At 44.7% G+C, this 19,616-nt stretch overlaps 1 protein-coding gene across 6 annotated transcripts in view; it reads right to left on the bottom strand.

The window, feature by feature from the left end:
- Positions 1-19,616, bottom strand: part of snx14 (sorting nexin 14) — a 230,521-nt gene that overhangs the window by 186,086 nt on the left and 24,819 nt on the right. For all 6 annotated transcript variants that reach the window (XM_043696231.1, XM_043696228.1, XM_043696230.1 and 3 more), the window contains exons 4-6: positions 16,635-16,713; positions 14,260-14,303; positions 10,092-10,179 (exon numbers count right to left, since the gene is read on the bottom strand). In XM_043696231.1, coding sequence (XP_043552166.1) covers positions 10,092-10,179; positions 14,260-14,303; positions 16,635-16,713 — 211 coding nt within the window. The remainder of the gene's footprint in view (positions 1-10,091; positions 10,180-14,259; positions 14,304-16,634; positions 16,714-19,616) is intronic.

The following is a 19,616-nucleotide window of genomic DNA, read 5'->3' as shown; positions in this document are numbered from 1 at the left end:
CGCAGGACCCACCCCAGGCACTAGGAAATCAGTCCGACTCGAGATGCGGAAAGGTCGAGAAGAGGAATTGAGAGCTGGTAGGAGTGACAATATTGAACAGCTGAACCCCTTACGAGAGGTGCCGTTTGGGAACGAACGGACTGGGTTCGTAGTACAACCTTTAAATTCTGGGGATATCCGGCAACTCCGTAATGAACTACCCCGTCTACTGGACGACGCCATCAGTGTGGGAATACAACTGGATCAATTTCTGGGGCCCAGTATATACACAAGAGCCTAATTGCAGGCCATGATGAGAATACTATTTAATTACGATGAAATTGTTATGATCCGGAATAGTGCAATGGCCATTTGGGATAGGGAGCATCAGGACGGCCCTCAGCGTGGAGAGCAGAAATACCCCTTAGAGGACCCACGGTGGGATCATAACGACGCGGGGGGACGGGCCAATATGACAGATCTCAGAAGCCTTATAATCAGGGGGATCCAAACCTGCGTGCCCAAACAGCGGAATTTAGCGAAAGCATTCGAAGTTGGACAGAAAAAGGATGAATCCCCGAGTGAGTTTTTAGACCGTTTGCGGGAGTCCATGCGAAAGTATTCAGGTTTAGACCCCGATGGGGAAATAGGCAAGGGCATGCTTAAGGTGCACTTTGTGACTAAGTCAAGGCCTGACATTCAGAAGAAATTACAGAAAGTGGAGGATTGGGCTGAAAAGGATGTTGCAGAATTATTACGGGAAGCACAGAAGGTGTACGTTCAGAGGGATGTAATAAGGGTGAAACATAAGACAAAAATGATGGTGGCAGCCGTACGGGATGCTTGTAAGTCCACCGGAATGGGGGAGGGAGGTTATGGGGTGGAAAGAGGAATGTCGAAGAAAAGTTGGAGGGGGAGAGAAGCGAGACGGGGCAGAAGTGAGAGAGGAGGATCTTATGGAATTGAGCGGCCTCCGATGGCCGGATGTTACCATTGCGGGAAACTGGGACACTTCAAAAGGGATTGTCCCGAGTTTAAAAGGGATGGGATGTCTGAAATGGAGCGTGAACAAATGGATTAGGGAAGTCAGGGGAGGATCGGAACACGGGCCTACCAAGAACCCCTGGTAAATTTACGGGTGGGCCCATTTAGACAAGATGTTACCTTCTTAGTTGACACAGGCGCCGGCAGGTCCCCAATTCCCCTCCATCCTAGGGGGGTTGGCTTCCAAGCTAAAACATTAAACATTTCAGGAGTTAAGGGTGGGGTTTTTAGTGCGAAAATATTCGAACCACAACCCTTGCGGCTGGAGGAGAAGGAGCTCCAGGTGGAACTCCTTCACCTCCCCCATCTTCCCTATGGGTTGTTGGGACGGGATTTGATAGTCCGTTTCGGATTACGAATAGAAGTGGAAGAGGAAGAATTAGCCATTACCATGTCATACCTTAGTGAGTCCCGATTGACAGAGATAGACCCTAGGGTTTGGGTCGCCAAAGGGAACCGGGGGGACTCGCAATTCGACCTGTGGAGGTAAAATTAAAGCCCCAGAGCCCCGACGTCAGAGTGCGCCAATACCCCATCTCTTGGGAAGGGAGGCAGGGCCTGAAGACAGTTATGGAAGACCCAGTAAAAGATGGATTGTTAGAGCCCTGTATGTCACGATACAATTCCCCCATCCTGCCAGTCCGGAAGTCGGACGGGAGCTACCGAATGGTCCAAGACCTAAGGGAAATAAATAAAATTGTCCAAGTACGGCACCCTGTGGTACCGAACCCATACACTATTCTGGGGCGAATACCCCCGGACCACGGCTGGTTTAGTGTTATAGACTTAAAGGATGCCTTCTGGGCGTGTCCCCTGGACAAGGACAGTAGGGATCTTTTTGCTTTCGAATGGGAGGATCCTGATACTGGCAGAAAACAGCAGTACAGGTGGACCGTGCTCCCCCAAGGATTCACTGAGTCCCCGACTCTGTTCGGGCAGATTCTGGAACAATTATTGGAAGGACTAACCTTGTCCCCGGCCCTTAAGCTTAAACAATACGTGGACGATCTCCTTTTATCCGGACCCACGGAGGAGGACGTCCTACTTGGGACTAATGCCCTCTTAAATTACCTAGCTGAGAAGGGGTTAAGAGTGAGTCAGAAGAAGCTCCAATATGTCGAGAAAGAGGTTAAGTACCTGGGACACTTGATAAGTCAGGAACAGAAACGAATAAGTCCGGAAAGAGTGCGGGCAATAATCGAACTAGGCCTCCCAACAACCAAGAGGGAGTTGCGGAAGTTCTTGGGACTCTTAGCCTATTGTCGGTTATGGATAGACGACTATGCCCCCCTTACTAAAGACTTGGACCTAAAACTCATTGAGGAGGCACCCAACAGAATAAAATGGGAGGAGGAGGAGAAAAAGGTAATTGGAATACTAAAAGAAAAATTGATGACCGCACCTGTTTTAAGCTTGCCGGATTTTAGTAAGACATTTCGTCTCTTTGTAAACTCCAGGAAGGGAACCGCTCTTGGAGTATTGACCCAGGATTGGGGGGGAAAAAGGAAGCCCGTGGCTTTCCTGTCAAGAATTCTGGAACAAGTCTCCCGAGGGTGGCCGGAGTGTGTCCAAGCGGTGGCAGCCACGGCAAAGCTGGTAGAGGAAAGCAGGAAGTTGACTTTCGGGGCCCCCTTGACAGTCACTACTCCCCACCAGGTTAGAACTATCCTGAATCAGAAGGCTGGAAGGTGGCTGACTGATTCGAGAATTCTGAAATATGAAGCCATACTGTTAGACCGAGAGGACCTCCGAATAGAAGTCGGGGGCTGCCAGAACCCGGCGGACTTCCTTTGGAAAGGGGAAGGGGAGGAGGAACTGGAACACTGCTGTTCAGACATAATAGAGTACCAGAGTAAAGTGAGGGAAGATCTGAGGGACACCCCCTTACATGCAGGAAGGCGGTGGTACATTGACGGGTCCTCTCGAGTGATAGATGGGAAAAGACACAACGGTTATGCAGTCATTAGTGAGACTGGTTGGGAATTAGTGGAAAGTGGACGGCTACCGAATGCCTGGCCCGCACAAACGTGCGAATTGTACGCCTTGCACCGGGCTTTGAGGAATTTAAAGGGAATAGCCGGGACAATATACACTGACTCTAAGTATGCCTTTGGGGTAGTACACACCTTTGGGAAGATCTGGAAGGAAAGGGGAATGATAAATAGCAGAGGAAAGAAGTTGGTGCACGAGGAACTAGTAGCCATGATCTTGGAGGATTTGTTGCTGCCACAAGAGATTGCTGTAGTACATGTGAAAGGGCACCAGAAAGACGATAAAATAGAGACCCTGGGGAACCAATTGGCAGATGAACAGGCAAAATTGGCCGGGAGGGGGAAGGAAGTAATAAACTGCCTGGTAAGGATTCCCCAGATATCCGAAATTACCGAAGTGCCCACGTTTACTGAAAAAGAAGAAACTCTCCTTGCGTCTCTGGGGGGTACAAAGGATAGGGAAGGGAAGTGGACCTTACCCGATGGCCGCCAGCTTTTCAGTGCAAGAATATTTGAACCACAGCCCTTGCGGCTGGAGGAGGAGGAGCTCTAAGTGGAACTCCTTCACCTCCCGCACCTTCCCTATGGGTTGTTGGGACGGGATTTGATAGTCCGTTTCGGATTACGAATAGAAGTGGGAGAAGAGGAAGAATTAGCCATTACCATGTCATACCTTAGTGAGTCCCGATTGACAGAGATAGACCCTAGGGTTTGGGTCGCCAAAGGGAACCGGAGGGGGGCTCGCAGTTCGACCTGTGGAGGTAAAATTAAAGCCCCAGAGCCCCGACGTCAGAGTGCACCAATACCCCATCTCTTGGGAAGGGAGGCAGGGGCTGAAGAGAGTTACCAAATGCCTACCCCTCGCCCTGTTGCAAATTCGCACCCAGCCAAGGCGGGATTTGGGCGTCTCCCCTTTCGAAATGCTGTTTGGCCTCCCGTTCCATGGGCCGAAGGGAGAACCTCCCTTATTCGAGTCTCGGGATATGTTTGTGCAAAAATATGTGGTGGCTCTGGGGTCTGCTCTATTTCGTTTACGCCAACAGGGACTTTTGGCACAGACGCCGCCCCTCGAGTTTGCGGTGCACACCGTCAAGCCGGGTCAGTGGGTCCTGATTAAAAGCTGGAAGCAACGTACCCTCGAACCAACTTGGGACAGTCCCTTCCTGGTACTTTTGACTACCGAAAAGGGCTGGACACACTACACTCGAGTCAAGGGACCAGTGCCACAACCGACGGAGGACGAACGAACCTCTCTGACAAAGGCATCTATGGAACAGAGACCCTGAGAACAAACTAATCGGACTTTGGCGAGTCTAAAGGAACTGTGCCCTCTGGCTACAGGTGTCGCGACAAAATGCGGTCAATCATATTGTTAACTTGCTATGCCATTATCCTTGGCTGGGTCATAGTGTGCGTGTTACCCAATTTGGCCTCCGGAAAAAACAAGCAGAGGACCGTCAGTGGTTCTCCATCTCCGTGCTTGCCAACAAGCCAACACAGACATTTAGCTTAGACCTATGTGGGTTGGTGCCCTGTAGGACTAAAGGTGAACTGTATCAAACTAAGCGGAACCTAGAGAGAGAAAGGGGATTCCAGGGTCAGATGTTAGTATTACAATTGCATGGTAGGGAAGGCATAAATAGGCCTCCAGCCCCCGGGGTCCAGGCTATGGTGTCAGTTGTCCGTGATCCCATCACCCCTGGACAGGATTGTGGGCAGAATCAGTGCAATCCGCTCTGACCATAAAGAACTTGGGAAACAACGGGGCGAGCCTTAATGGAACAATACTGGGTATTAGGGTTGGGGGCCAGGCAGGACAGGAGGGGTTGCAGCTGTGCTGCACGTATATCACGGTCATTGAAGCTGAGTCTGGGGGCTCATCGGCCACCGATGAGCAGGAAAAGATTAGAATAATTGAGGTGACGGATTTGGAAAAGACCTTTGAAATAGAAGGGATACGGGGAGGCGAATGCCTGGATGGAATGGGTCAAATATACTGTGAGGAGCATGAAAAAGAGTGATTGCTACGCATGCACGAGTGCCCGCCCTAACCCTCAGGTGGTCCCATTCCCGCTGGGATGGGAGAAACACCCACGAGCCTTGGACTGCATGATAAGACTGTACCAGGACCGAGAGGCCTGGAACGACTCCACTTGTCGACCCTTGAGTTTGAAGTTTCCCCCCGTCAGGTTTGAGGGGGCGCCCCGCCCGCCATCATTCTCAGGGGTAACGGGTACGCACCAGGCCTGCGGCTCTCGGACGGGACTACAGTGGGACAACGATGTGGGAACATTTGACAAGTGCAGCGGATCAATTCGGCTGGTCAATGAAACTACCGGGGGCGGGAATTACTCCCACATTCATGTGCCTAGGGCAGACCTCTGGTGGTACTGTGGTGGGAGGGTTCTGCGACCGACCCTGCCCCAAAAATGGACGGGCACTTGTGCAATCGTTCAATTGGCCATCCCATTCACCCTGGCATTCGAAAAACAAGAGCAACCCCGTTCCAGTGGAAAAACAGAGAGCTTTGGAGACCTCTTTCGATGATAACATATATTTAGATCCATAGGGGTCCCCAGGGGTGTTCCTGACAAATACAAGGCTAGGAACCAGATAGCGGCGGGTTTTGAGTCGTCACTGTTCTGGTGGGTGACCATCAATAAGAACGTGGATTGGATTAATTATATTTACTACAATCAGCAGAGGTTCATTAATTATACCCGGGATGCAGTGAAAGGAATAGCAGAACAACTGGACGCCACCAGTAGGATGGCGTGGGAAAATAGGTTGGCCTTAGACATGATGTTGGCAGAGAAGGGGGGTGTTTGTGTCATGATAGGCACTCAGTGCTGCACTTTCATCCCCAACAACACAGCCCCTGATGGGTCCATCACCCGCTCCCTGGATGGACTCACCACATTGGCGGACCAACTGGCCGAAAACTCGGGCATCGACTCTGGCCACACGGACTGGTTGGAAGCTTGGTTCGGTAAATGGACGGGGGTGGTCGTTCCCTTTCTTGTCTCATGTATAGTGGCGGCAGGGGTACTCACTGCCCTTGGGTGTTGCGTTATTCCCTGCGTCCGGGGATTAACTCAACGACTGATCGAAACCGCCCTTACTAAGAGGGATGTTCCCTATGGGCAGGTTGAACGAATGAATCTCGAGATGGAACAACGTGAATCCCTCTTGAGCGGGGGTAGTATTAGAGACGGGCAGTTTGCTGAACAAACTCGGGAGTTATTAAACGCCCTGAAGAAACTTACGGTTTAAAAATTACAGGCCGTAAGAAAAGACACGGGGGATTTGTAGGGGGTAGTGTAATTTTTAAACGGTTAGCTGCATTTTAGTCTTTTCTACCTTATAGTAAACACAAGCAGACACTCGAAACTCTTGCTGGACCTCCCCCATGTTTTTATGAATGAAACAATTGTAACAGCTTTCCTCGATAGTTGAGAGACCGCCCTTAACCACAGTTGTACAACATCATCCATATAAGGAAATGCAAAGTTGAATGAAAAGTCTTGGACAGACTCCTCCGTGTCTTTGTTCCTGGGAAGGGAAATAAAAGTGCCGGAGATGGGGCCGGACAGCCGCTTATCTCGCACAAAACAATTTACAAGAATGGCTCCAAGAATGAGAAATTTCAGTTATGAGAATAAATTGAGTAAGTGGGACTGCTCTCCTTATAGAGAAGGTGGCTGAGGGGAGATTTGAAAGGAACTTTCAAAATCACAAGTGGGCTGACAGAGAGATGTTGTTCACAATCAAAAGAATAAACAATGAGGAGCACAGATTTAAAGTGAATTTCATATGAAGCAACAGTGGTCTATAGCACCCTGGCTTTTTCTTAGCTCATTTTTGAAATGTTCCACAGAGACAGGAAAAAACATTAATATAGAGATATATTGAAAACAAACAAAATGCTAAAAAAGGACATTAAGGTGAAATGTTAAGAATTTTCGATTTGCAGATGCAGTCTGATCTATTGCGTGTTTCCAGCACTTTTTTTAATAATTTATGATTTGCAGTAACTGTGGAATTTTGCTTCTGAATTGCTACACAGCCAGTGGTTTAATGAGACTATTAACAGAGAGGAGGAAAATAACAGAAAGATTGGAATCTATTGGCACAGTGGAAGCATCATGCAGGTAAAGCCAGCACTGACAAACGTTGATGAGCCTTAATGGAGGCAATGGGCTTCATGTATAGCAAAACATTTGGCATGGGACAGGTGCCTGCAGGAATAGTCAGGAAAAGTATAATGCAGAAGTGAGACAGAGCATTAATGTAAAAGAAATTCCACAAATCTAGCATCAGAAAGTACAATTAGAGTGAGAAGTGAAGGAGTCTGTAGATACAGGTGAGGAGCTTTGACATGGATCTGGGCACTCACAAAGACAAGAGGGTACTAATGTGGAACTAAATGTCTGCGGGTACAGTGAAAGCACATTTATGCAGAAAAAGTGATCTACAGGCACAAGAGGGTACTATTATGGGGAGGGGTCTGCAGGTCACAGATCAACAGCACAGAGATAAGACCTTCAACCTATCACATCAATGTCTGTTAAAAAACAACAACTATTCTAATTCCAAATCCATTGGAAATTATGAAAACAGAGAAGATAAACTGCATTTAAATTGTGTCTTTAACGGAGTAAAACATCTCCAAAATGGTTCTCAAGAACACAACTAAAGAGTTTTGACACTGAGCACATGAAGGAGCAATACAGCAGATAGCCAAACACTTGGGTCAAAGAAAAAGTGGAATATCTTAAAATGAGAACAGAAAAGAAGAGGCACAAGGAAGTTTTTGCAAAGAGTTTGTAGAGCTGAAGGCTTGGCAACTAAAATAATGGTAATCAATCATATAACAACTTAAATTAGAAATTTCTGGAACATGCTGCCTAGAAGGGCAGTAAAAGGCAGAAACCATTACATTTAAGTATTCAGATGTACACTTGTGAGGTCAAGGCATACAAAGCGTGGACTAAGTGCTTAGCATAGAACTATGATTGTTACTTGATTGTTTTGATGAGCTCAAGCCCAATAGGCCGAAGGACCAGTTTTTGTGCTATAGATCGCTTTGACTCTAAGATACCAGATTTGGAGAAGCGCAGGTACTTTAAATCTTACTAAAGATGATCACAGTTTTAGGGAGGGATGAGGCCATAGAGGAACTTTAACTAAAAATAAAAATTTAACAAAGTGGCTTAGGTAAGTGATCACAGGTGAATGAGGCTTGGCACAAGTTAGGACAAGGGCAGAGATCTGGATGACCAAGTGTGCAGAAGGTAGAATGTGGGATGCTGGGCAGGAGAGGATTAAAATAGTCTAAAGGTAGTAAATGCAGATGTGCCAGGGTAATGGAGATGTTGGGCAATGTTGCAGATGTGGAATGGTGCAACTTATGTCAGAACTTCATCTCAGGGTCAAACATGATAGACAATCTGAAACTTGGTTCAGGCTCAGATAACTAATAGGGAAAGGACTGATGATTAAGGAAGAAAGTTTGTGACAGCGACTGAAGGCAATGACTTTGGTCTACACAATAATTCTATACAGTGTACTACAGATGTTTTGTCATTTCTGTGCACATTGACCTGGTTCAGCAGACAAGAGGAGGTAGTCACTTTTTCAATGGCAGATCGAAAGGTCCAAGTCATTAGCTGTAAGACAGTCACAAACAGTCGACTGCCACCCATACAGTCCTCAGCAATTTAGTGACACAAAACTATTTTCAATGCTCTATCCTGCCTATAGCTTCCAGTAATCCTCAGAGTGAAATGAATTAACATAATGAAAATTAGGGCACTGGGCGTCTGCTTACTTGGTATGAAAGACCAGCCTTATAGCTTCATACAGAACAAGTTCAAACTGACAGTAAAGGTCAAGCTGGTAAAATGGGTGCAACTAATCATCTGAAGGTCATATCAAAGATTTAACTTCAATTCATCTACAAAGTTTTGCCATTAGCTTTCAGACCAGGGGTTATTATTCCCTTAGGTCCTTTTCCTTGTTTCCCAGAAAGCTTTTCAGACTCCTGCAATATAATTTCTTGAAATAAACCTTTACAAACAAGATTTCTACTGATTTTTCACTTTGCTTGCTTATGGCCTCTTGTCCGAATACAGCAGAGAAAGAGATGTGGACTGGAGAGGGATTAAGCATAAAGAACTGATTTTCTCGGACTTCACTTTCCTTGATGTGCTGAGGCTCATTGTGACCCAACTGAAGGCATCACAGCACACAGTAGTTCATTCAATCGGCATGGTGGCTCAGTGGTTAGTACTGCTGTCTCACAGCGCCACAGACTGGGTTCAATTCTAGCCTTGGGTGACTGCGTGGAGTTTGCACATTGTCTCCATGTCGCATGGGTTTCCTTCAGGTGCTCCAGTTCCCTCCCACAGTTCAAAGATGTGTAGGTTAGGCGGATTGGCCATGCTAAATTGCCCATAGTGTACAGGAATGTGCAGATTAGGTGAATTAGCCATGTGAAATGCAGGGTTACAGGGTTAGGGCTGGGGGATGAGTCTGGATGGATTGCTCTTCAGAGGCTCGGTGTGGACGCCATGGGCTGAATAGCCTGTTTCACACTGGAGGGGGTTCTATGATTCTATGAAATCAAAATTGAGACAATACTTCTATATTTGGCCGACACAAAAGTTCCATCACAGCTATGCAGACCGACAAAAACATGAACAATATTACATTCAGTGCAGTTTTAGCATGTTAGTCAGTACCTTAGAGCTTAATGTAATTTAGCGATTATATGCAGAGTTCAATACAGTCATAGTTTTAAAACAAAACATACTCTTTGCAATGTGATCCAAGTTCCATATCACACTTCAGCACTTTGTTTCACAAAGCAGTGCAAAAACAAAATCAAATCTTATGCATCCTTTTAGAATGTCCCTTTGGAACATCACATCTACTAATACGGTTTTTATTTAATTTTACTGCAGTGTGTACTTTGGAGAGATCCAACTGTGGCAGTCAATAGAGAAATAGTTTCAAGCCTCATATACATAGATGTCCATTTGCAGCTTGGTACTAGAGATTTTGATTCTTTCTCACCTTCTGTGCTCGGCGGACTAGAACAGCAGCAAAGAAGTGCAAAGTTACTCTTAGTTCATCAATAAAGGCTTCATCATCAGTCAAGTCCCTGCAAAACCATAAAGAGGGCTCTTAAAACAAAGTTTGAATAAAATTGGAAATTTTAAGCTAAACACTGGGATCCACAGACATTCAAATCAATGGATGTCATTGTAATTTTGAAGTAAAAATTGGATTTACATTCTGTCCCAGTAAATCAACTACACCGTGCACAGCAGCAAACCGCCAAATGGCTGTCATGATTCACTGTGCATAGACAAACTGATAGCTGCACTCTTGGTTCCTTCATGAGCAAGCTTTCCATCCATGGTTAGGTCAATTACTAAGAAACAAAAAGTAACTGTTTCCTACAGTGCATTCCCCTTTGCTTTGCAGACTCAGCAAAGATGTGTCTGGATCATTGTTAGGCATTTTACCCTAAACTCCTGCAGATCTCTGGTGCAACCAACAGTTACAGTAGAATTCTCACAGCCAATGGTTTGCACATTCATTGATTCAGCCACTACTTTCAAAGTCCTGAACCACTGTTCCCATCGCTGAATTATCACCTATGCAATCTTTCAAATATCCATGCTCACAAACATTTTTTTAAAATCTGCATTGCCGATAAACTGACTAGAAGAATCCATAAAGTAAAATCACGATATAAATTATGAAACATAATTCATGATGTGTTAAATAGTAAAATTATAAAGTACGTCAGGGCAATAATGAATCTATCTTGAGGACAATACAAGCACCATTCGCAGCTCCTCGGATACTGAAGCAATCCATGTTCAAATAAAACAAAATCTGGACAATACCCAGGCTTAGGCTGAAAATCTGCAAGGAACATAGAAAATATAACATCGAAAAGTACAGCACAGACCAGGCCCTTTGGCCCACGATGTTGTGCCAAGATTTAATCCTAATGTAAAATATAATAACTTAACCTATCCACCCCTCAACTCACTGCTATCCGTGTGTATGCCCAGCAGTCACTTAAATGTCCCCAATGACTCTGCTTCCACTGCCACATCTGGCAACGCATTCCATGCATTCACAACTCTCTGCATAAAGAACCAACCTCTGGTGTCTCCTTTATACGTTCCTCTTAATATCTTCAAACTGACTCCTCATACCAGTCAATCCTGCCCTGGGGAAAAAGTCTCTGGCTATTAACTATCTATTCCACTCATTATTTTGTACACCTCGATCAGGTCTCCTCTCTTCCTCCTTCTCTCCAGAGAGAAAAGTCCGAGTTTATTCAATCTTTCTTCATAAGGCAAGCCCTCCAGTTCAGGCAGTATCCTGGTAAACCTTCTTTGCACCCTCTCCAAAGCCTCTGTATCTTTCAGAAAGTAGGGCGTCCAGAACTGGACACACTATTCCAAGTGTGGTCTCACCAGGGACTTGTAGAGCTGTAGCAAAGCTTCACAGCTCTTAAACTCAATCCCCCTATTAATGAAAGCCAAAACACCACATATGCTTACTTAACAACCCTATCCACTTGGGTGGCAACTTTGAGGGATCTATGTACTTGCACACCCAGTTCCCTCTGTTCCTCCACACTGCCAAGAATCCTGTCTTTAATCCAATATTCAGCATTCGAGTTCGACCTTCCAAAATGCATCACTTCGCATTTATCCAGGTTGAACTCCATCAGCCATTTCTCAGCCCAGCTCTGCATCCTGTTTATGTCGCATTGCAGCCTGCAGTAGCCGTCTATACTATCGATGACACCCACAACCCACAAATTTATTAACCCACCCCTCAACCTCCTCCTCCATTTATAAAAGCTACAAAGAGCAGAGGCCCAAGAACAGAGCCCTGCGGGACCCCACTCAACACTGACCTCCAGGCAAAATACTTTCCATCCACAACCACTCTCTGCCTTCTGTCAGCCAGCCAATTCTGAATCCAGATAGCCAAATCTCCCTTTAACGCCATACTTCCTGACTTTATGAGCAAGCCTACCATGGGGAACCTTAACAAATGCCTTCCTGAAGTCCACATACACCACATCCACTGCTCGACCGTCGTCGACCTGTCTTGATACCTCCTCAAAGAACTCAATAAGATTTGTGAGGCATGAACTGCTCCTCACAAAGCCATGCTGACTGCCTTTAATCACACTATGCTTTGCCAAATAGTCATAAATCCTATCCCTCAGAATTCTTTCCAAAACTTTGCTGACCACAGACATAAGACTGACATTTGGACAACACAAATGCTTGGCTATGACCAACTCCAGTCATAACCATTGCCCATAGCATTCAACGGTGGTCTGAATCTCCCACTATTAATATCCTGGGAGTTACCACTGACAAGAAACTCAACTGGACTCACTATGTAAATACAGTGGCTACAAGAGCAGTTCAGAGGCTAGGAATACTGCAATAAGTAATTCCTGACTCTCCAAAAGACTGTCCACCACCTACAAGGCACAAGTCAGGAATGTGATGGAATACTCCTCAGTTGGCGGAATAAGTGCAGCTGCAACAACACTCAAGAAGCTTGACAACATCCAGGAAAGATCAACTTACTTGATTGGCACCATATCCACTCGTCCCTCCAACATCAATGGTCAATAGCAGCAACATATACTATCTACAATACGCAGTGCAAAAATTCACCAAGGATTATCAGACAGTAAGTTCCAAACCTACAACCACTTCCACCTCCAAGGACAAGGACAGCAGAAACACCACCACCTGCAATTTCCCCTCGCAGTTACTCACCAGGCTAACATGGAAATACCTCATTGTTCTTTGACTGTCATTGGGTCAAAATCCTGGAATTTCCTCCCTACTGCCATTGTGGGTCTACCTATAGCACATCGTCTACAGCAGTTCAAGAAGGCACCTAACCACCACCATTGTACAAAATGCGGAGGAATGGGATTGTGGGAGATGTAGCAGTTTGGATCAGTAATTGGCTTCCTGAAAGAAGACAGAGTGGTGGTTGATGGAAAGTGTTCATCCTGGAGTCCAGTTACTAGTGGTGTACTGCAAGGGTTGATGGGGGTCCACTGCTGTTTGTCATTTTTATAAACGACCTGGATGAAGGCGTAGAAAGGTGGGTTAGTAAATTTGCAGACGACACTATGGTCGGTGGATTTGTGGATAGTGACAAAGGATGTTGTATGTTACAGAGACATAGATAAGCCGCAGAGCTGGGATGAGAGGTGGCAAATGGAGTTTAATGCAGACAAGTGTGAGGTGATTCACTTTGGTCAGAGTAACCGGAATGCAAAGTACTGGGCTAATGGTAAGATTCTTGGTAGTGTAGGTGAGCAGAGAGATCTCGGTGTCCATGTACACAGATCCTTGAAAGTTGCCACCCATGTTGACAGGGTTGTAAAGAAGGCATAAAGTGTTTTAGCTTTTATTATTAGAGGGATCAAGTTCCAGAACCATGAGGTTATGCTGCAGCTGTACAAAACTCTGGTGCGGCCGCACTTGGAGTATTGTGTACAGTTCTGGTCACCGCATTATAAGAAGGATGTGTAAGCTTTGGAAAGGGTGCAGAGGAGATTTACTAGGATATTGCCTGGTATGGAGGGAAGGTCTTATGAAGAGGCTGTTTTCGTTGGAGATAAGAAGGTTGAGAGGTGACTTAATAGAGACATAGAAGATAATCAGAGGGTTACATAGGGTGGACAGGGAGAGCCTTTTTCCAAGTATGGTGACGGCGAGCACAAGGGGGCATAGCTTTACATTGAGGGGGATAGATAAGGACAGATGTCAGAGGTAGTTTCTTTACTCAGACAGTAGTAAGGGTATGGAATGCTTTGCCTGCAACGGTAATAGATTTAAGTACATTTAAGTTGTCATTGAACGAGCATATGGACATACATGGAATAGTGTAGGTTAGATGGGCTTCAGATTGGTATGACATTGAGGGCTGGAGGGCCTGTACTGCGCAGTATTGTTCTATGTCCGATGTTCTCATAGGCAATTAATGGGGGTGGGCATTTAATGTTGGCCAGTCAGTGACACCACGGATGAATAAAAAAAAGCTTTGAATCAATAAGTAGCACATTTAAATTTACATAATATGCTTCAGGAGCAGAAAACATTTTTATCAAAATTAATGCCTTTAAAATATTTTATTTCATAAAATTCCAATCAAATGAATTATATCCTACCTGTACCAAGGGTGCACAAAGTTTTCAATCACCAGCTCCAGTATCTACAGAAGGCAAAATTTTACATTTAATACAAAACATGATTTTGCTCAAGCATATTTAGAATTGCTTGACGTACGTGCACATATTTCACACAGAAACCCTTTTTCATGGAAATATTAAGGAAGAAGGGATGAAGTGAGAGTCAACAGGAATAAGTCAAAATCAGGATCAATACAGTAAAGCAACATAAGTGAAATAGTGCAAGGGAAGTACAGATAGAGTAAGGCAAGTTAACAGTATTCTTACATGAGCTATTTTTTAGGAAAAGAATGTTATTCAGGGGCTTAAAAGAAGTTACAGCAGCAGAGCTCACACCATCATATGCTCCCCCTGTGGTGCATGGAAAATCACAGGAACGTCAGATGTCCCTGGTGAATACATGTGCAGGATGTCCAGTTGAACCACATTTCGGAGCTGCAGCTACAGGCGAATTCACTGCAGAACATTCATGATGCTTAACAAGTCATGGATAACACATTCAGTGAGGTGGTCAGGCCTTAGGTGCAGACTGAACAGGTAGAAAGGGCATAGGTGAGCATCAGGCAGATTAGTGGAAGGCAGTTAGAGCAGGAGCCCCTGTGGCCATCCCGCTTTCAAACAAATTTTTGATACTGCTCGGGGAGATAACTGTACAGGGGAAAGCAATAACAGCCAACTATGTGGCATCTGCTGCAAAACAGGGAAAGAAAAACCTATACGGAGGGCAAGAGTGGTATGGAATTCAATTGTAAGGGACCAGATTTTGGTGATTGCAAAAGAGACTCCAGAATGATATACTGTTTTCCCAGTACCAAAGTCAGCAATATCACTGAACAGCTGCAGGGCGTTCTGAAGGAGGAAAGAGACAAAGGGATATATAGGAAAAGTGATGAACTGTTTAAGAAAGGTGGTAAGGACAAGCCAGGGAACTACAGACCAGTGAGCCTGATGCTGGTGATGGGCAAGCTGTTGGAGGGAATCCTGAGGGACAGGATGTACATGTATTTGGAAAGGCAAGGACTGATTAGGGATAGTCAACATGGCTTTGTGCGTGGGAAATCATGTCTCACAAACTTGATTGAGTTTTTTGAAGAAGTAACAAAGAGGATTGATGAGGGCAGAGCAGTGGATGCGTCCTATCTGGATTTTAGTCAGACGTTCAACAAGGTTCCTCATGATAGACTGGTTAGCAAGGTTAGATTTCATGGAATACAGGGAAGAACTAGACATTTGGATACAGAACTGGCTCAACGGTAGAAGACAGAAGGTGCTGGTGGAGGGTTGTTTTTCAGACTGGAGGCCTGTGACCAGTGGAGTGTGACAAGGATTGGTGCTGGGTCCACTACTTTTCATCATTAATATAAAATGATTTGGATGTGAGCATAAGAGGTATAGTTAGTAAGCTTGCAGATTACACCAAAATTGGAGGTGTAGTGGATAGCGAAAAAGGTTATCTCAGATTATAAAGGATCTTGATCAGATGAACCAATGGGCTGAGAAGTGGCAGATGGAGTTTAATTCAGATAAATGTGGGGTGCTGCATTTTGGGAAAGCAAATCTTAACACTTAATGATAAGTGTTGCTAAACAAAGAGACTTTGGAGTGCAGGTTCATAGCTCCTTAGAAGTAGAGTTGCAGGTAGAGAGGTTAGTGAAGACGACGTTTGGTATGCTTCCCTTTATTGGCCAGAGTACTGAATATAGGCGTTGGAAGGTCATGTTGCAGCTGTAGAGAACGCTGGTTAGGCCACTTTTGGAATATTGCATTCAATTCTGATCTCCTTCCTATCAGAAGGATGTTGTGAAACATGAAAGGGTTGAGAAAAAATTTACAAGGATGTTGCCAGGGTCGGAGGATTTGAGCTATAGGAATAGGCTGGGGCTGTTTTCCTGGTGCGTCAGAGGCTGAGGGGTGACCTTTTAGAGATTTATAAAAACATAAGGGGCATGGATTAGGGAAAGAGAGAGTCTTTGTCCTGGGGTGGGGGAGTCCAGAAAGAGGGGGCATGGGTTTAGGGTGAGAGGGGAAAGATGTACACAAGAACTAAGCAACGTTTTCATGCAGAGGGTGGTGAGTGTATGGAATGAGCTGCCACAGGAAGTGGTGGAGGCTGGTACAAATGCAACATTTAAAAGGCATCTGGATGAGTTCATGAATAGGAAGGATTTAGAGGGATACAGGCCAAGTGCAGGCAAATGGAATGAGATTAGGCTGGAACAACTGGTCGGCATGGATGAGTTGGACCAAAGGGTATGTTTCCATGTTGTAACATCTCTATGACTCTAATTAGTCCAAATAAATTCGAATAAACATAAAACATGCAATGTGTGTGTGAAGAATGAAGGAGAACTTACTTCAGACAGAGAAGCATCCACCTTTGAACTAATTGTCAAACCCAGCCACGGCTGGTAGTTTTCCAACAGCAGTGTGGCCCTAACAACAGATAACACATGTTATGAAGCAGCATATTACCCAGAAACAACCTTTGTAGCTTTTTTATTTGAAGGAAGATGCAAGTGGGAATAATGAAAGAAAAATACATTCACTGCAAACTCCACTAAAAACTATGTTTTGGCGCATGGAAAACCAAACACGTACCCACCATACAAAAAACAATTTTTCTGCTTAAACTTAAATGTGCTCCCTTCGTTCACATACGACAGTGAAATCATTCAGTGCACAAAAATTCTAAAAACAATCCATCTGAGAAGGACAAACAAGGCCAGAAGGTAGACGATAAATGGTAAGACACACTTAACATAGTATCATTTCTCAATACCTATATCAAATATTAAGTGAATCAGATCATCCAATTAGGGCCAATGTAAAAGCAGTAGTCATGTTTTGTTGAAACTTTATAATGATTTAATGTCATTCTAGCACTGCACTACAAATTTAAATACTCTACATTATCTACTTTCTGTCTATACAGAAGTAGTAAATCAAAATAAATTGTCCAGTTCACTGACCTTCCTGTTCCCCACTTTGTTGCTATGACTGAGAGCTCAGGAGAGGGTCAGTGATCTGGATAAGTTACTTCAAAATGGTGGCAAGGGGCTCACCTGCATCGGGTTAACTGCTGCAAATCAATTCAAGAATCAGAAATACCGATGCTCAAGCGTACATATTGGTCCCATTAAAACGGCAACATTAAAACAGAACTTAAACTATAGGACCTACTGACCTAAACCTTATACAGGAATAGAGGGATTTTGGATTACATGCCCACAGATCATTGAAGATAGCACAAAAGGTAAATAAAATAGTTGAGGAAGAATATGGGAGAACTAATTATTTCTTAATTCATGGGATGTGTGCTTTGCTGACTGGGCCTCAGCATTTATTGCTCATCCATAACTACCCTTGAGCTGAGGCTGGTCAATTCTTTCTTCCTTTCATTGTCAAGGCAAATTACCTAAGGGTATTGAGGAAATGGTTGAAGTCCAGAGCATTAACTGAAATTTAGAATGAACACATAGCCAAGATGAGACAGAAACTGGAAACACAGGAGTGACACCCTTTCCATTACTGGTAACAATCTTGTCATCAGGTCTGAGATGCTATCAGTATTGCTGTACATGGCACAGATTGGGCCTACAGCCTTTTTATCTGGATTGTCAAAGATGTTATTATGTCTGCAGGGACACCATGAGCAAAACGAGAGAGAGAGGGGTTGAATATGCTCCCAGCTTTGTATTTATTCTGACAGCCTCCTTTGCGTGCAAGCACGGCAAGTTCTGATAACACCAAATGTCACTTCAAATTGAAGTTCTACCTGTGCCCAATGCTGTAAAGGATGAGTCTGAACACATTGTCACAGAATACTTCAGCTCAGGTCACTATTTTTTCCTCCTCCCTGAGATTTCTTAAGATTTTCTTGAGGCTACGTTTGATCAACAGGGATTCCATTTTCACCCTATCAGGTGTTATAGTAACAAAACCTTCTGTATATGTATTGATATACTGGGGAGAGGGAAGAGAGATTTAGATTCACAGAAACCAAATTAGAAGAATTCATCATATTAGCCTTTTATGGACCAGGCTAGACCCCCTCAAAACATTTCAAGAAAGTAGCCCAGACTCTAACTTTGCTTGTTGTTTAAGCAGGTGTAATGCGGATATTACAGGAGGGAAGTAGCTGGTCAACCAGTTTTAAACAAAACAGAACTTATTTATAACATTACTGAATGAAAAGAGAACAGGATACCAAATAACGTAACCTATCCGAAAACCCAACAGATCATCCCAACTTAATGCTGTTCCAAATACTTGCAACAGTCCCTACAAACACCCCTTGGCACAAAAGGTAAAATCAAACTCAGTCTTACAAAAGAGATATCCGAGAGTGAGTCAGCATGGACCTGCTCCTTTGGCTGGCTGCCTTTCAGTGAATAGCCAGACTGCCAAAAACCAAATCAAACCAGAGTAAAGCTGAGCTGGGAGAGCTGGCCACTCCCCTTTCACTGCACAAGTGTTCCTTCGAAAAACTTAATAGCATTTTTCCTGAGGCAATATCTGTTAGCTACAATCAAATTGGCCCTAAAACCCATTCAAGCCTAGACTTTTTGAAGTCTATCTTTTACGAACTCTCTGGGAAAAAAAGAGAGACTGGACAGTGCCATATCATGGAAACTTTTATCCAGAATACTATCTTTGACCACCATCAATAAGTCCATCAGTAATATCTTTGAGGCCCTCCAGCAAAAAGAGCTGGTAGAGCCTGTCAAATATTCTTTGAACAAACTGTTGGCAGAATACCACAGTGCCAGAACTAATAATTATCAAGGTACGGCTGTTGATGAAAAGGGGTCTTTCCATTAGATCCTTCATGTGCACCCAAACTCTGTGTCAACAACACTGCTCTCACCGAGACTGTCACCCACCAATTTTGGAATGTGCCTTTGCAATGATGGACTGGAAAGGGATGCAATGCTTTCACAGAGGTTTCGCAGTAGGTTAAGATCTTCGAGGAGAAAGTGAGGACTGCAGATGCTGGAGATCAGAGCTGATAATGTGTTGCTGGAAAAGCGCAGCAGGTCAGGCAGCATCCAAGGAGCAGGAGAATCGACATTTCGGGCATGAGCCCTTCTTCAGGAATGAGGAAAGTGTGCCCAGCAGGCTAAGATAAAAGGTAGGGAGGAGGGACTTGGGGGAGGGGGGTTGGAAATGCGATAGGTGGAAGGAGGTTAAGGTGAGGGTGATAGGCCAGAGTGGGGGTGGGGGCGGAAAGGTCAGGAAGAAGATTGCAGGTTAGGAAGACTCTCAGTCAAATCCCTCGAACTCAGCACCGCCTTCCTAACCTGCAATCTTCTTCCTGACCTCTCCGCCCCCACCCC

Source organism: Chiloscyllium plagiosum, chromosome 9 (genome assembly GCF_004010195.1).
Source record: "Chiloscyllium plagiosum isolate BGI_BamShark_2017 chromosome 9, ASM401019v2, whole genome shotgun sequence".
Classification (NCBI taxonomy): Eukaryota; Metazoa; Chordata; class Chondrichthyes; order Orectolobiformes; family Hemiscylliidae; genus Chiloscyllium; species Chiloscyllium plagiosum.
This window is presented reverse-complemented; position numbering and strand designations above follow the sequence as displayed.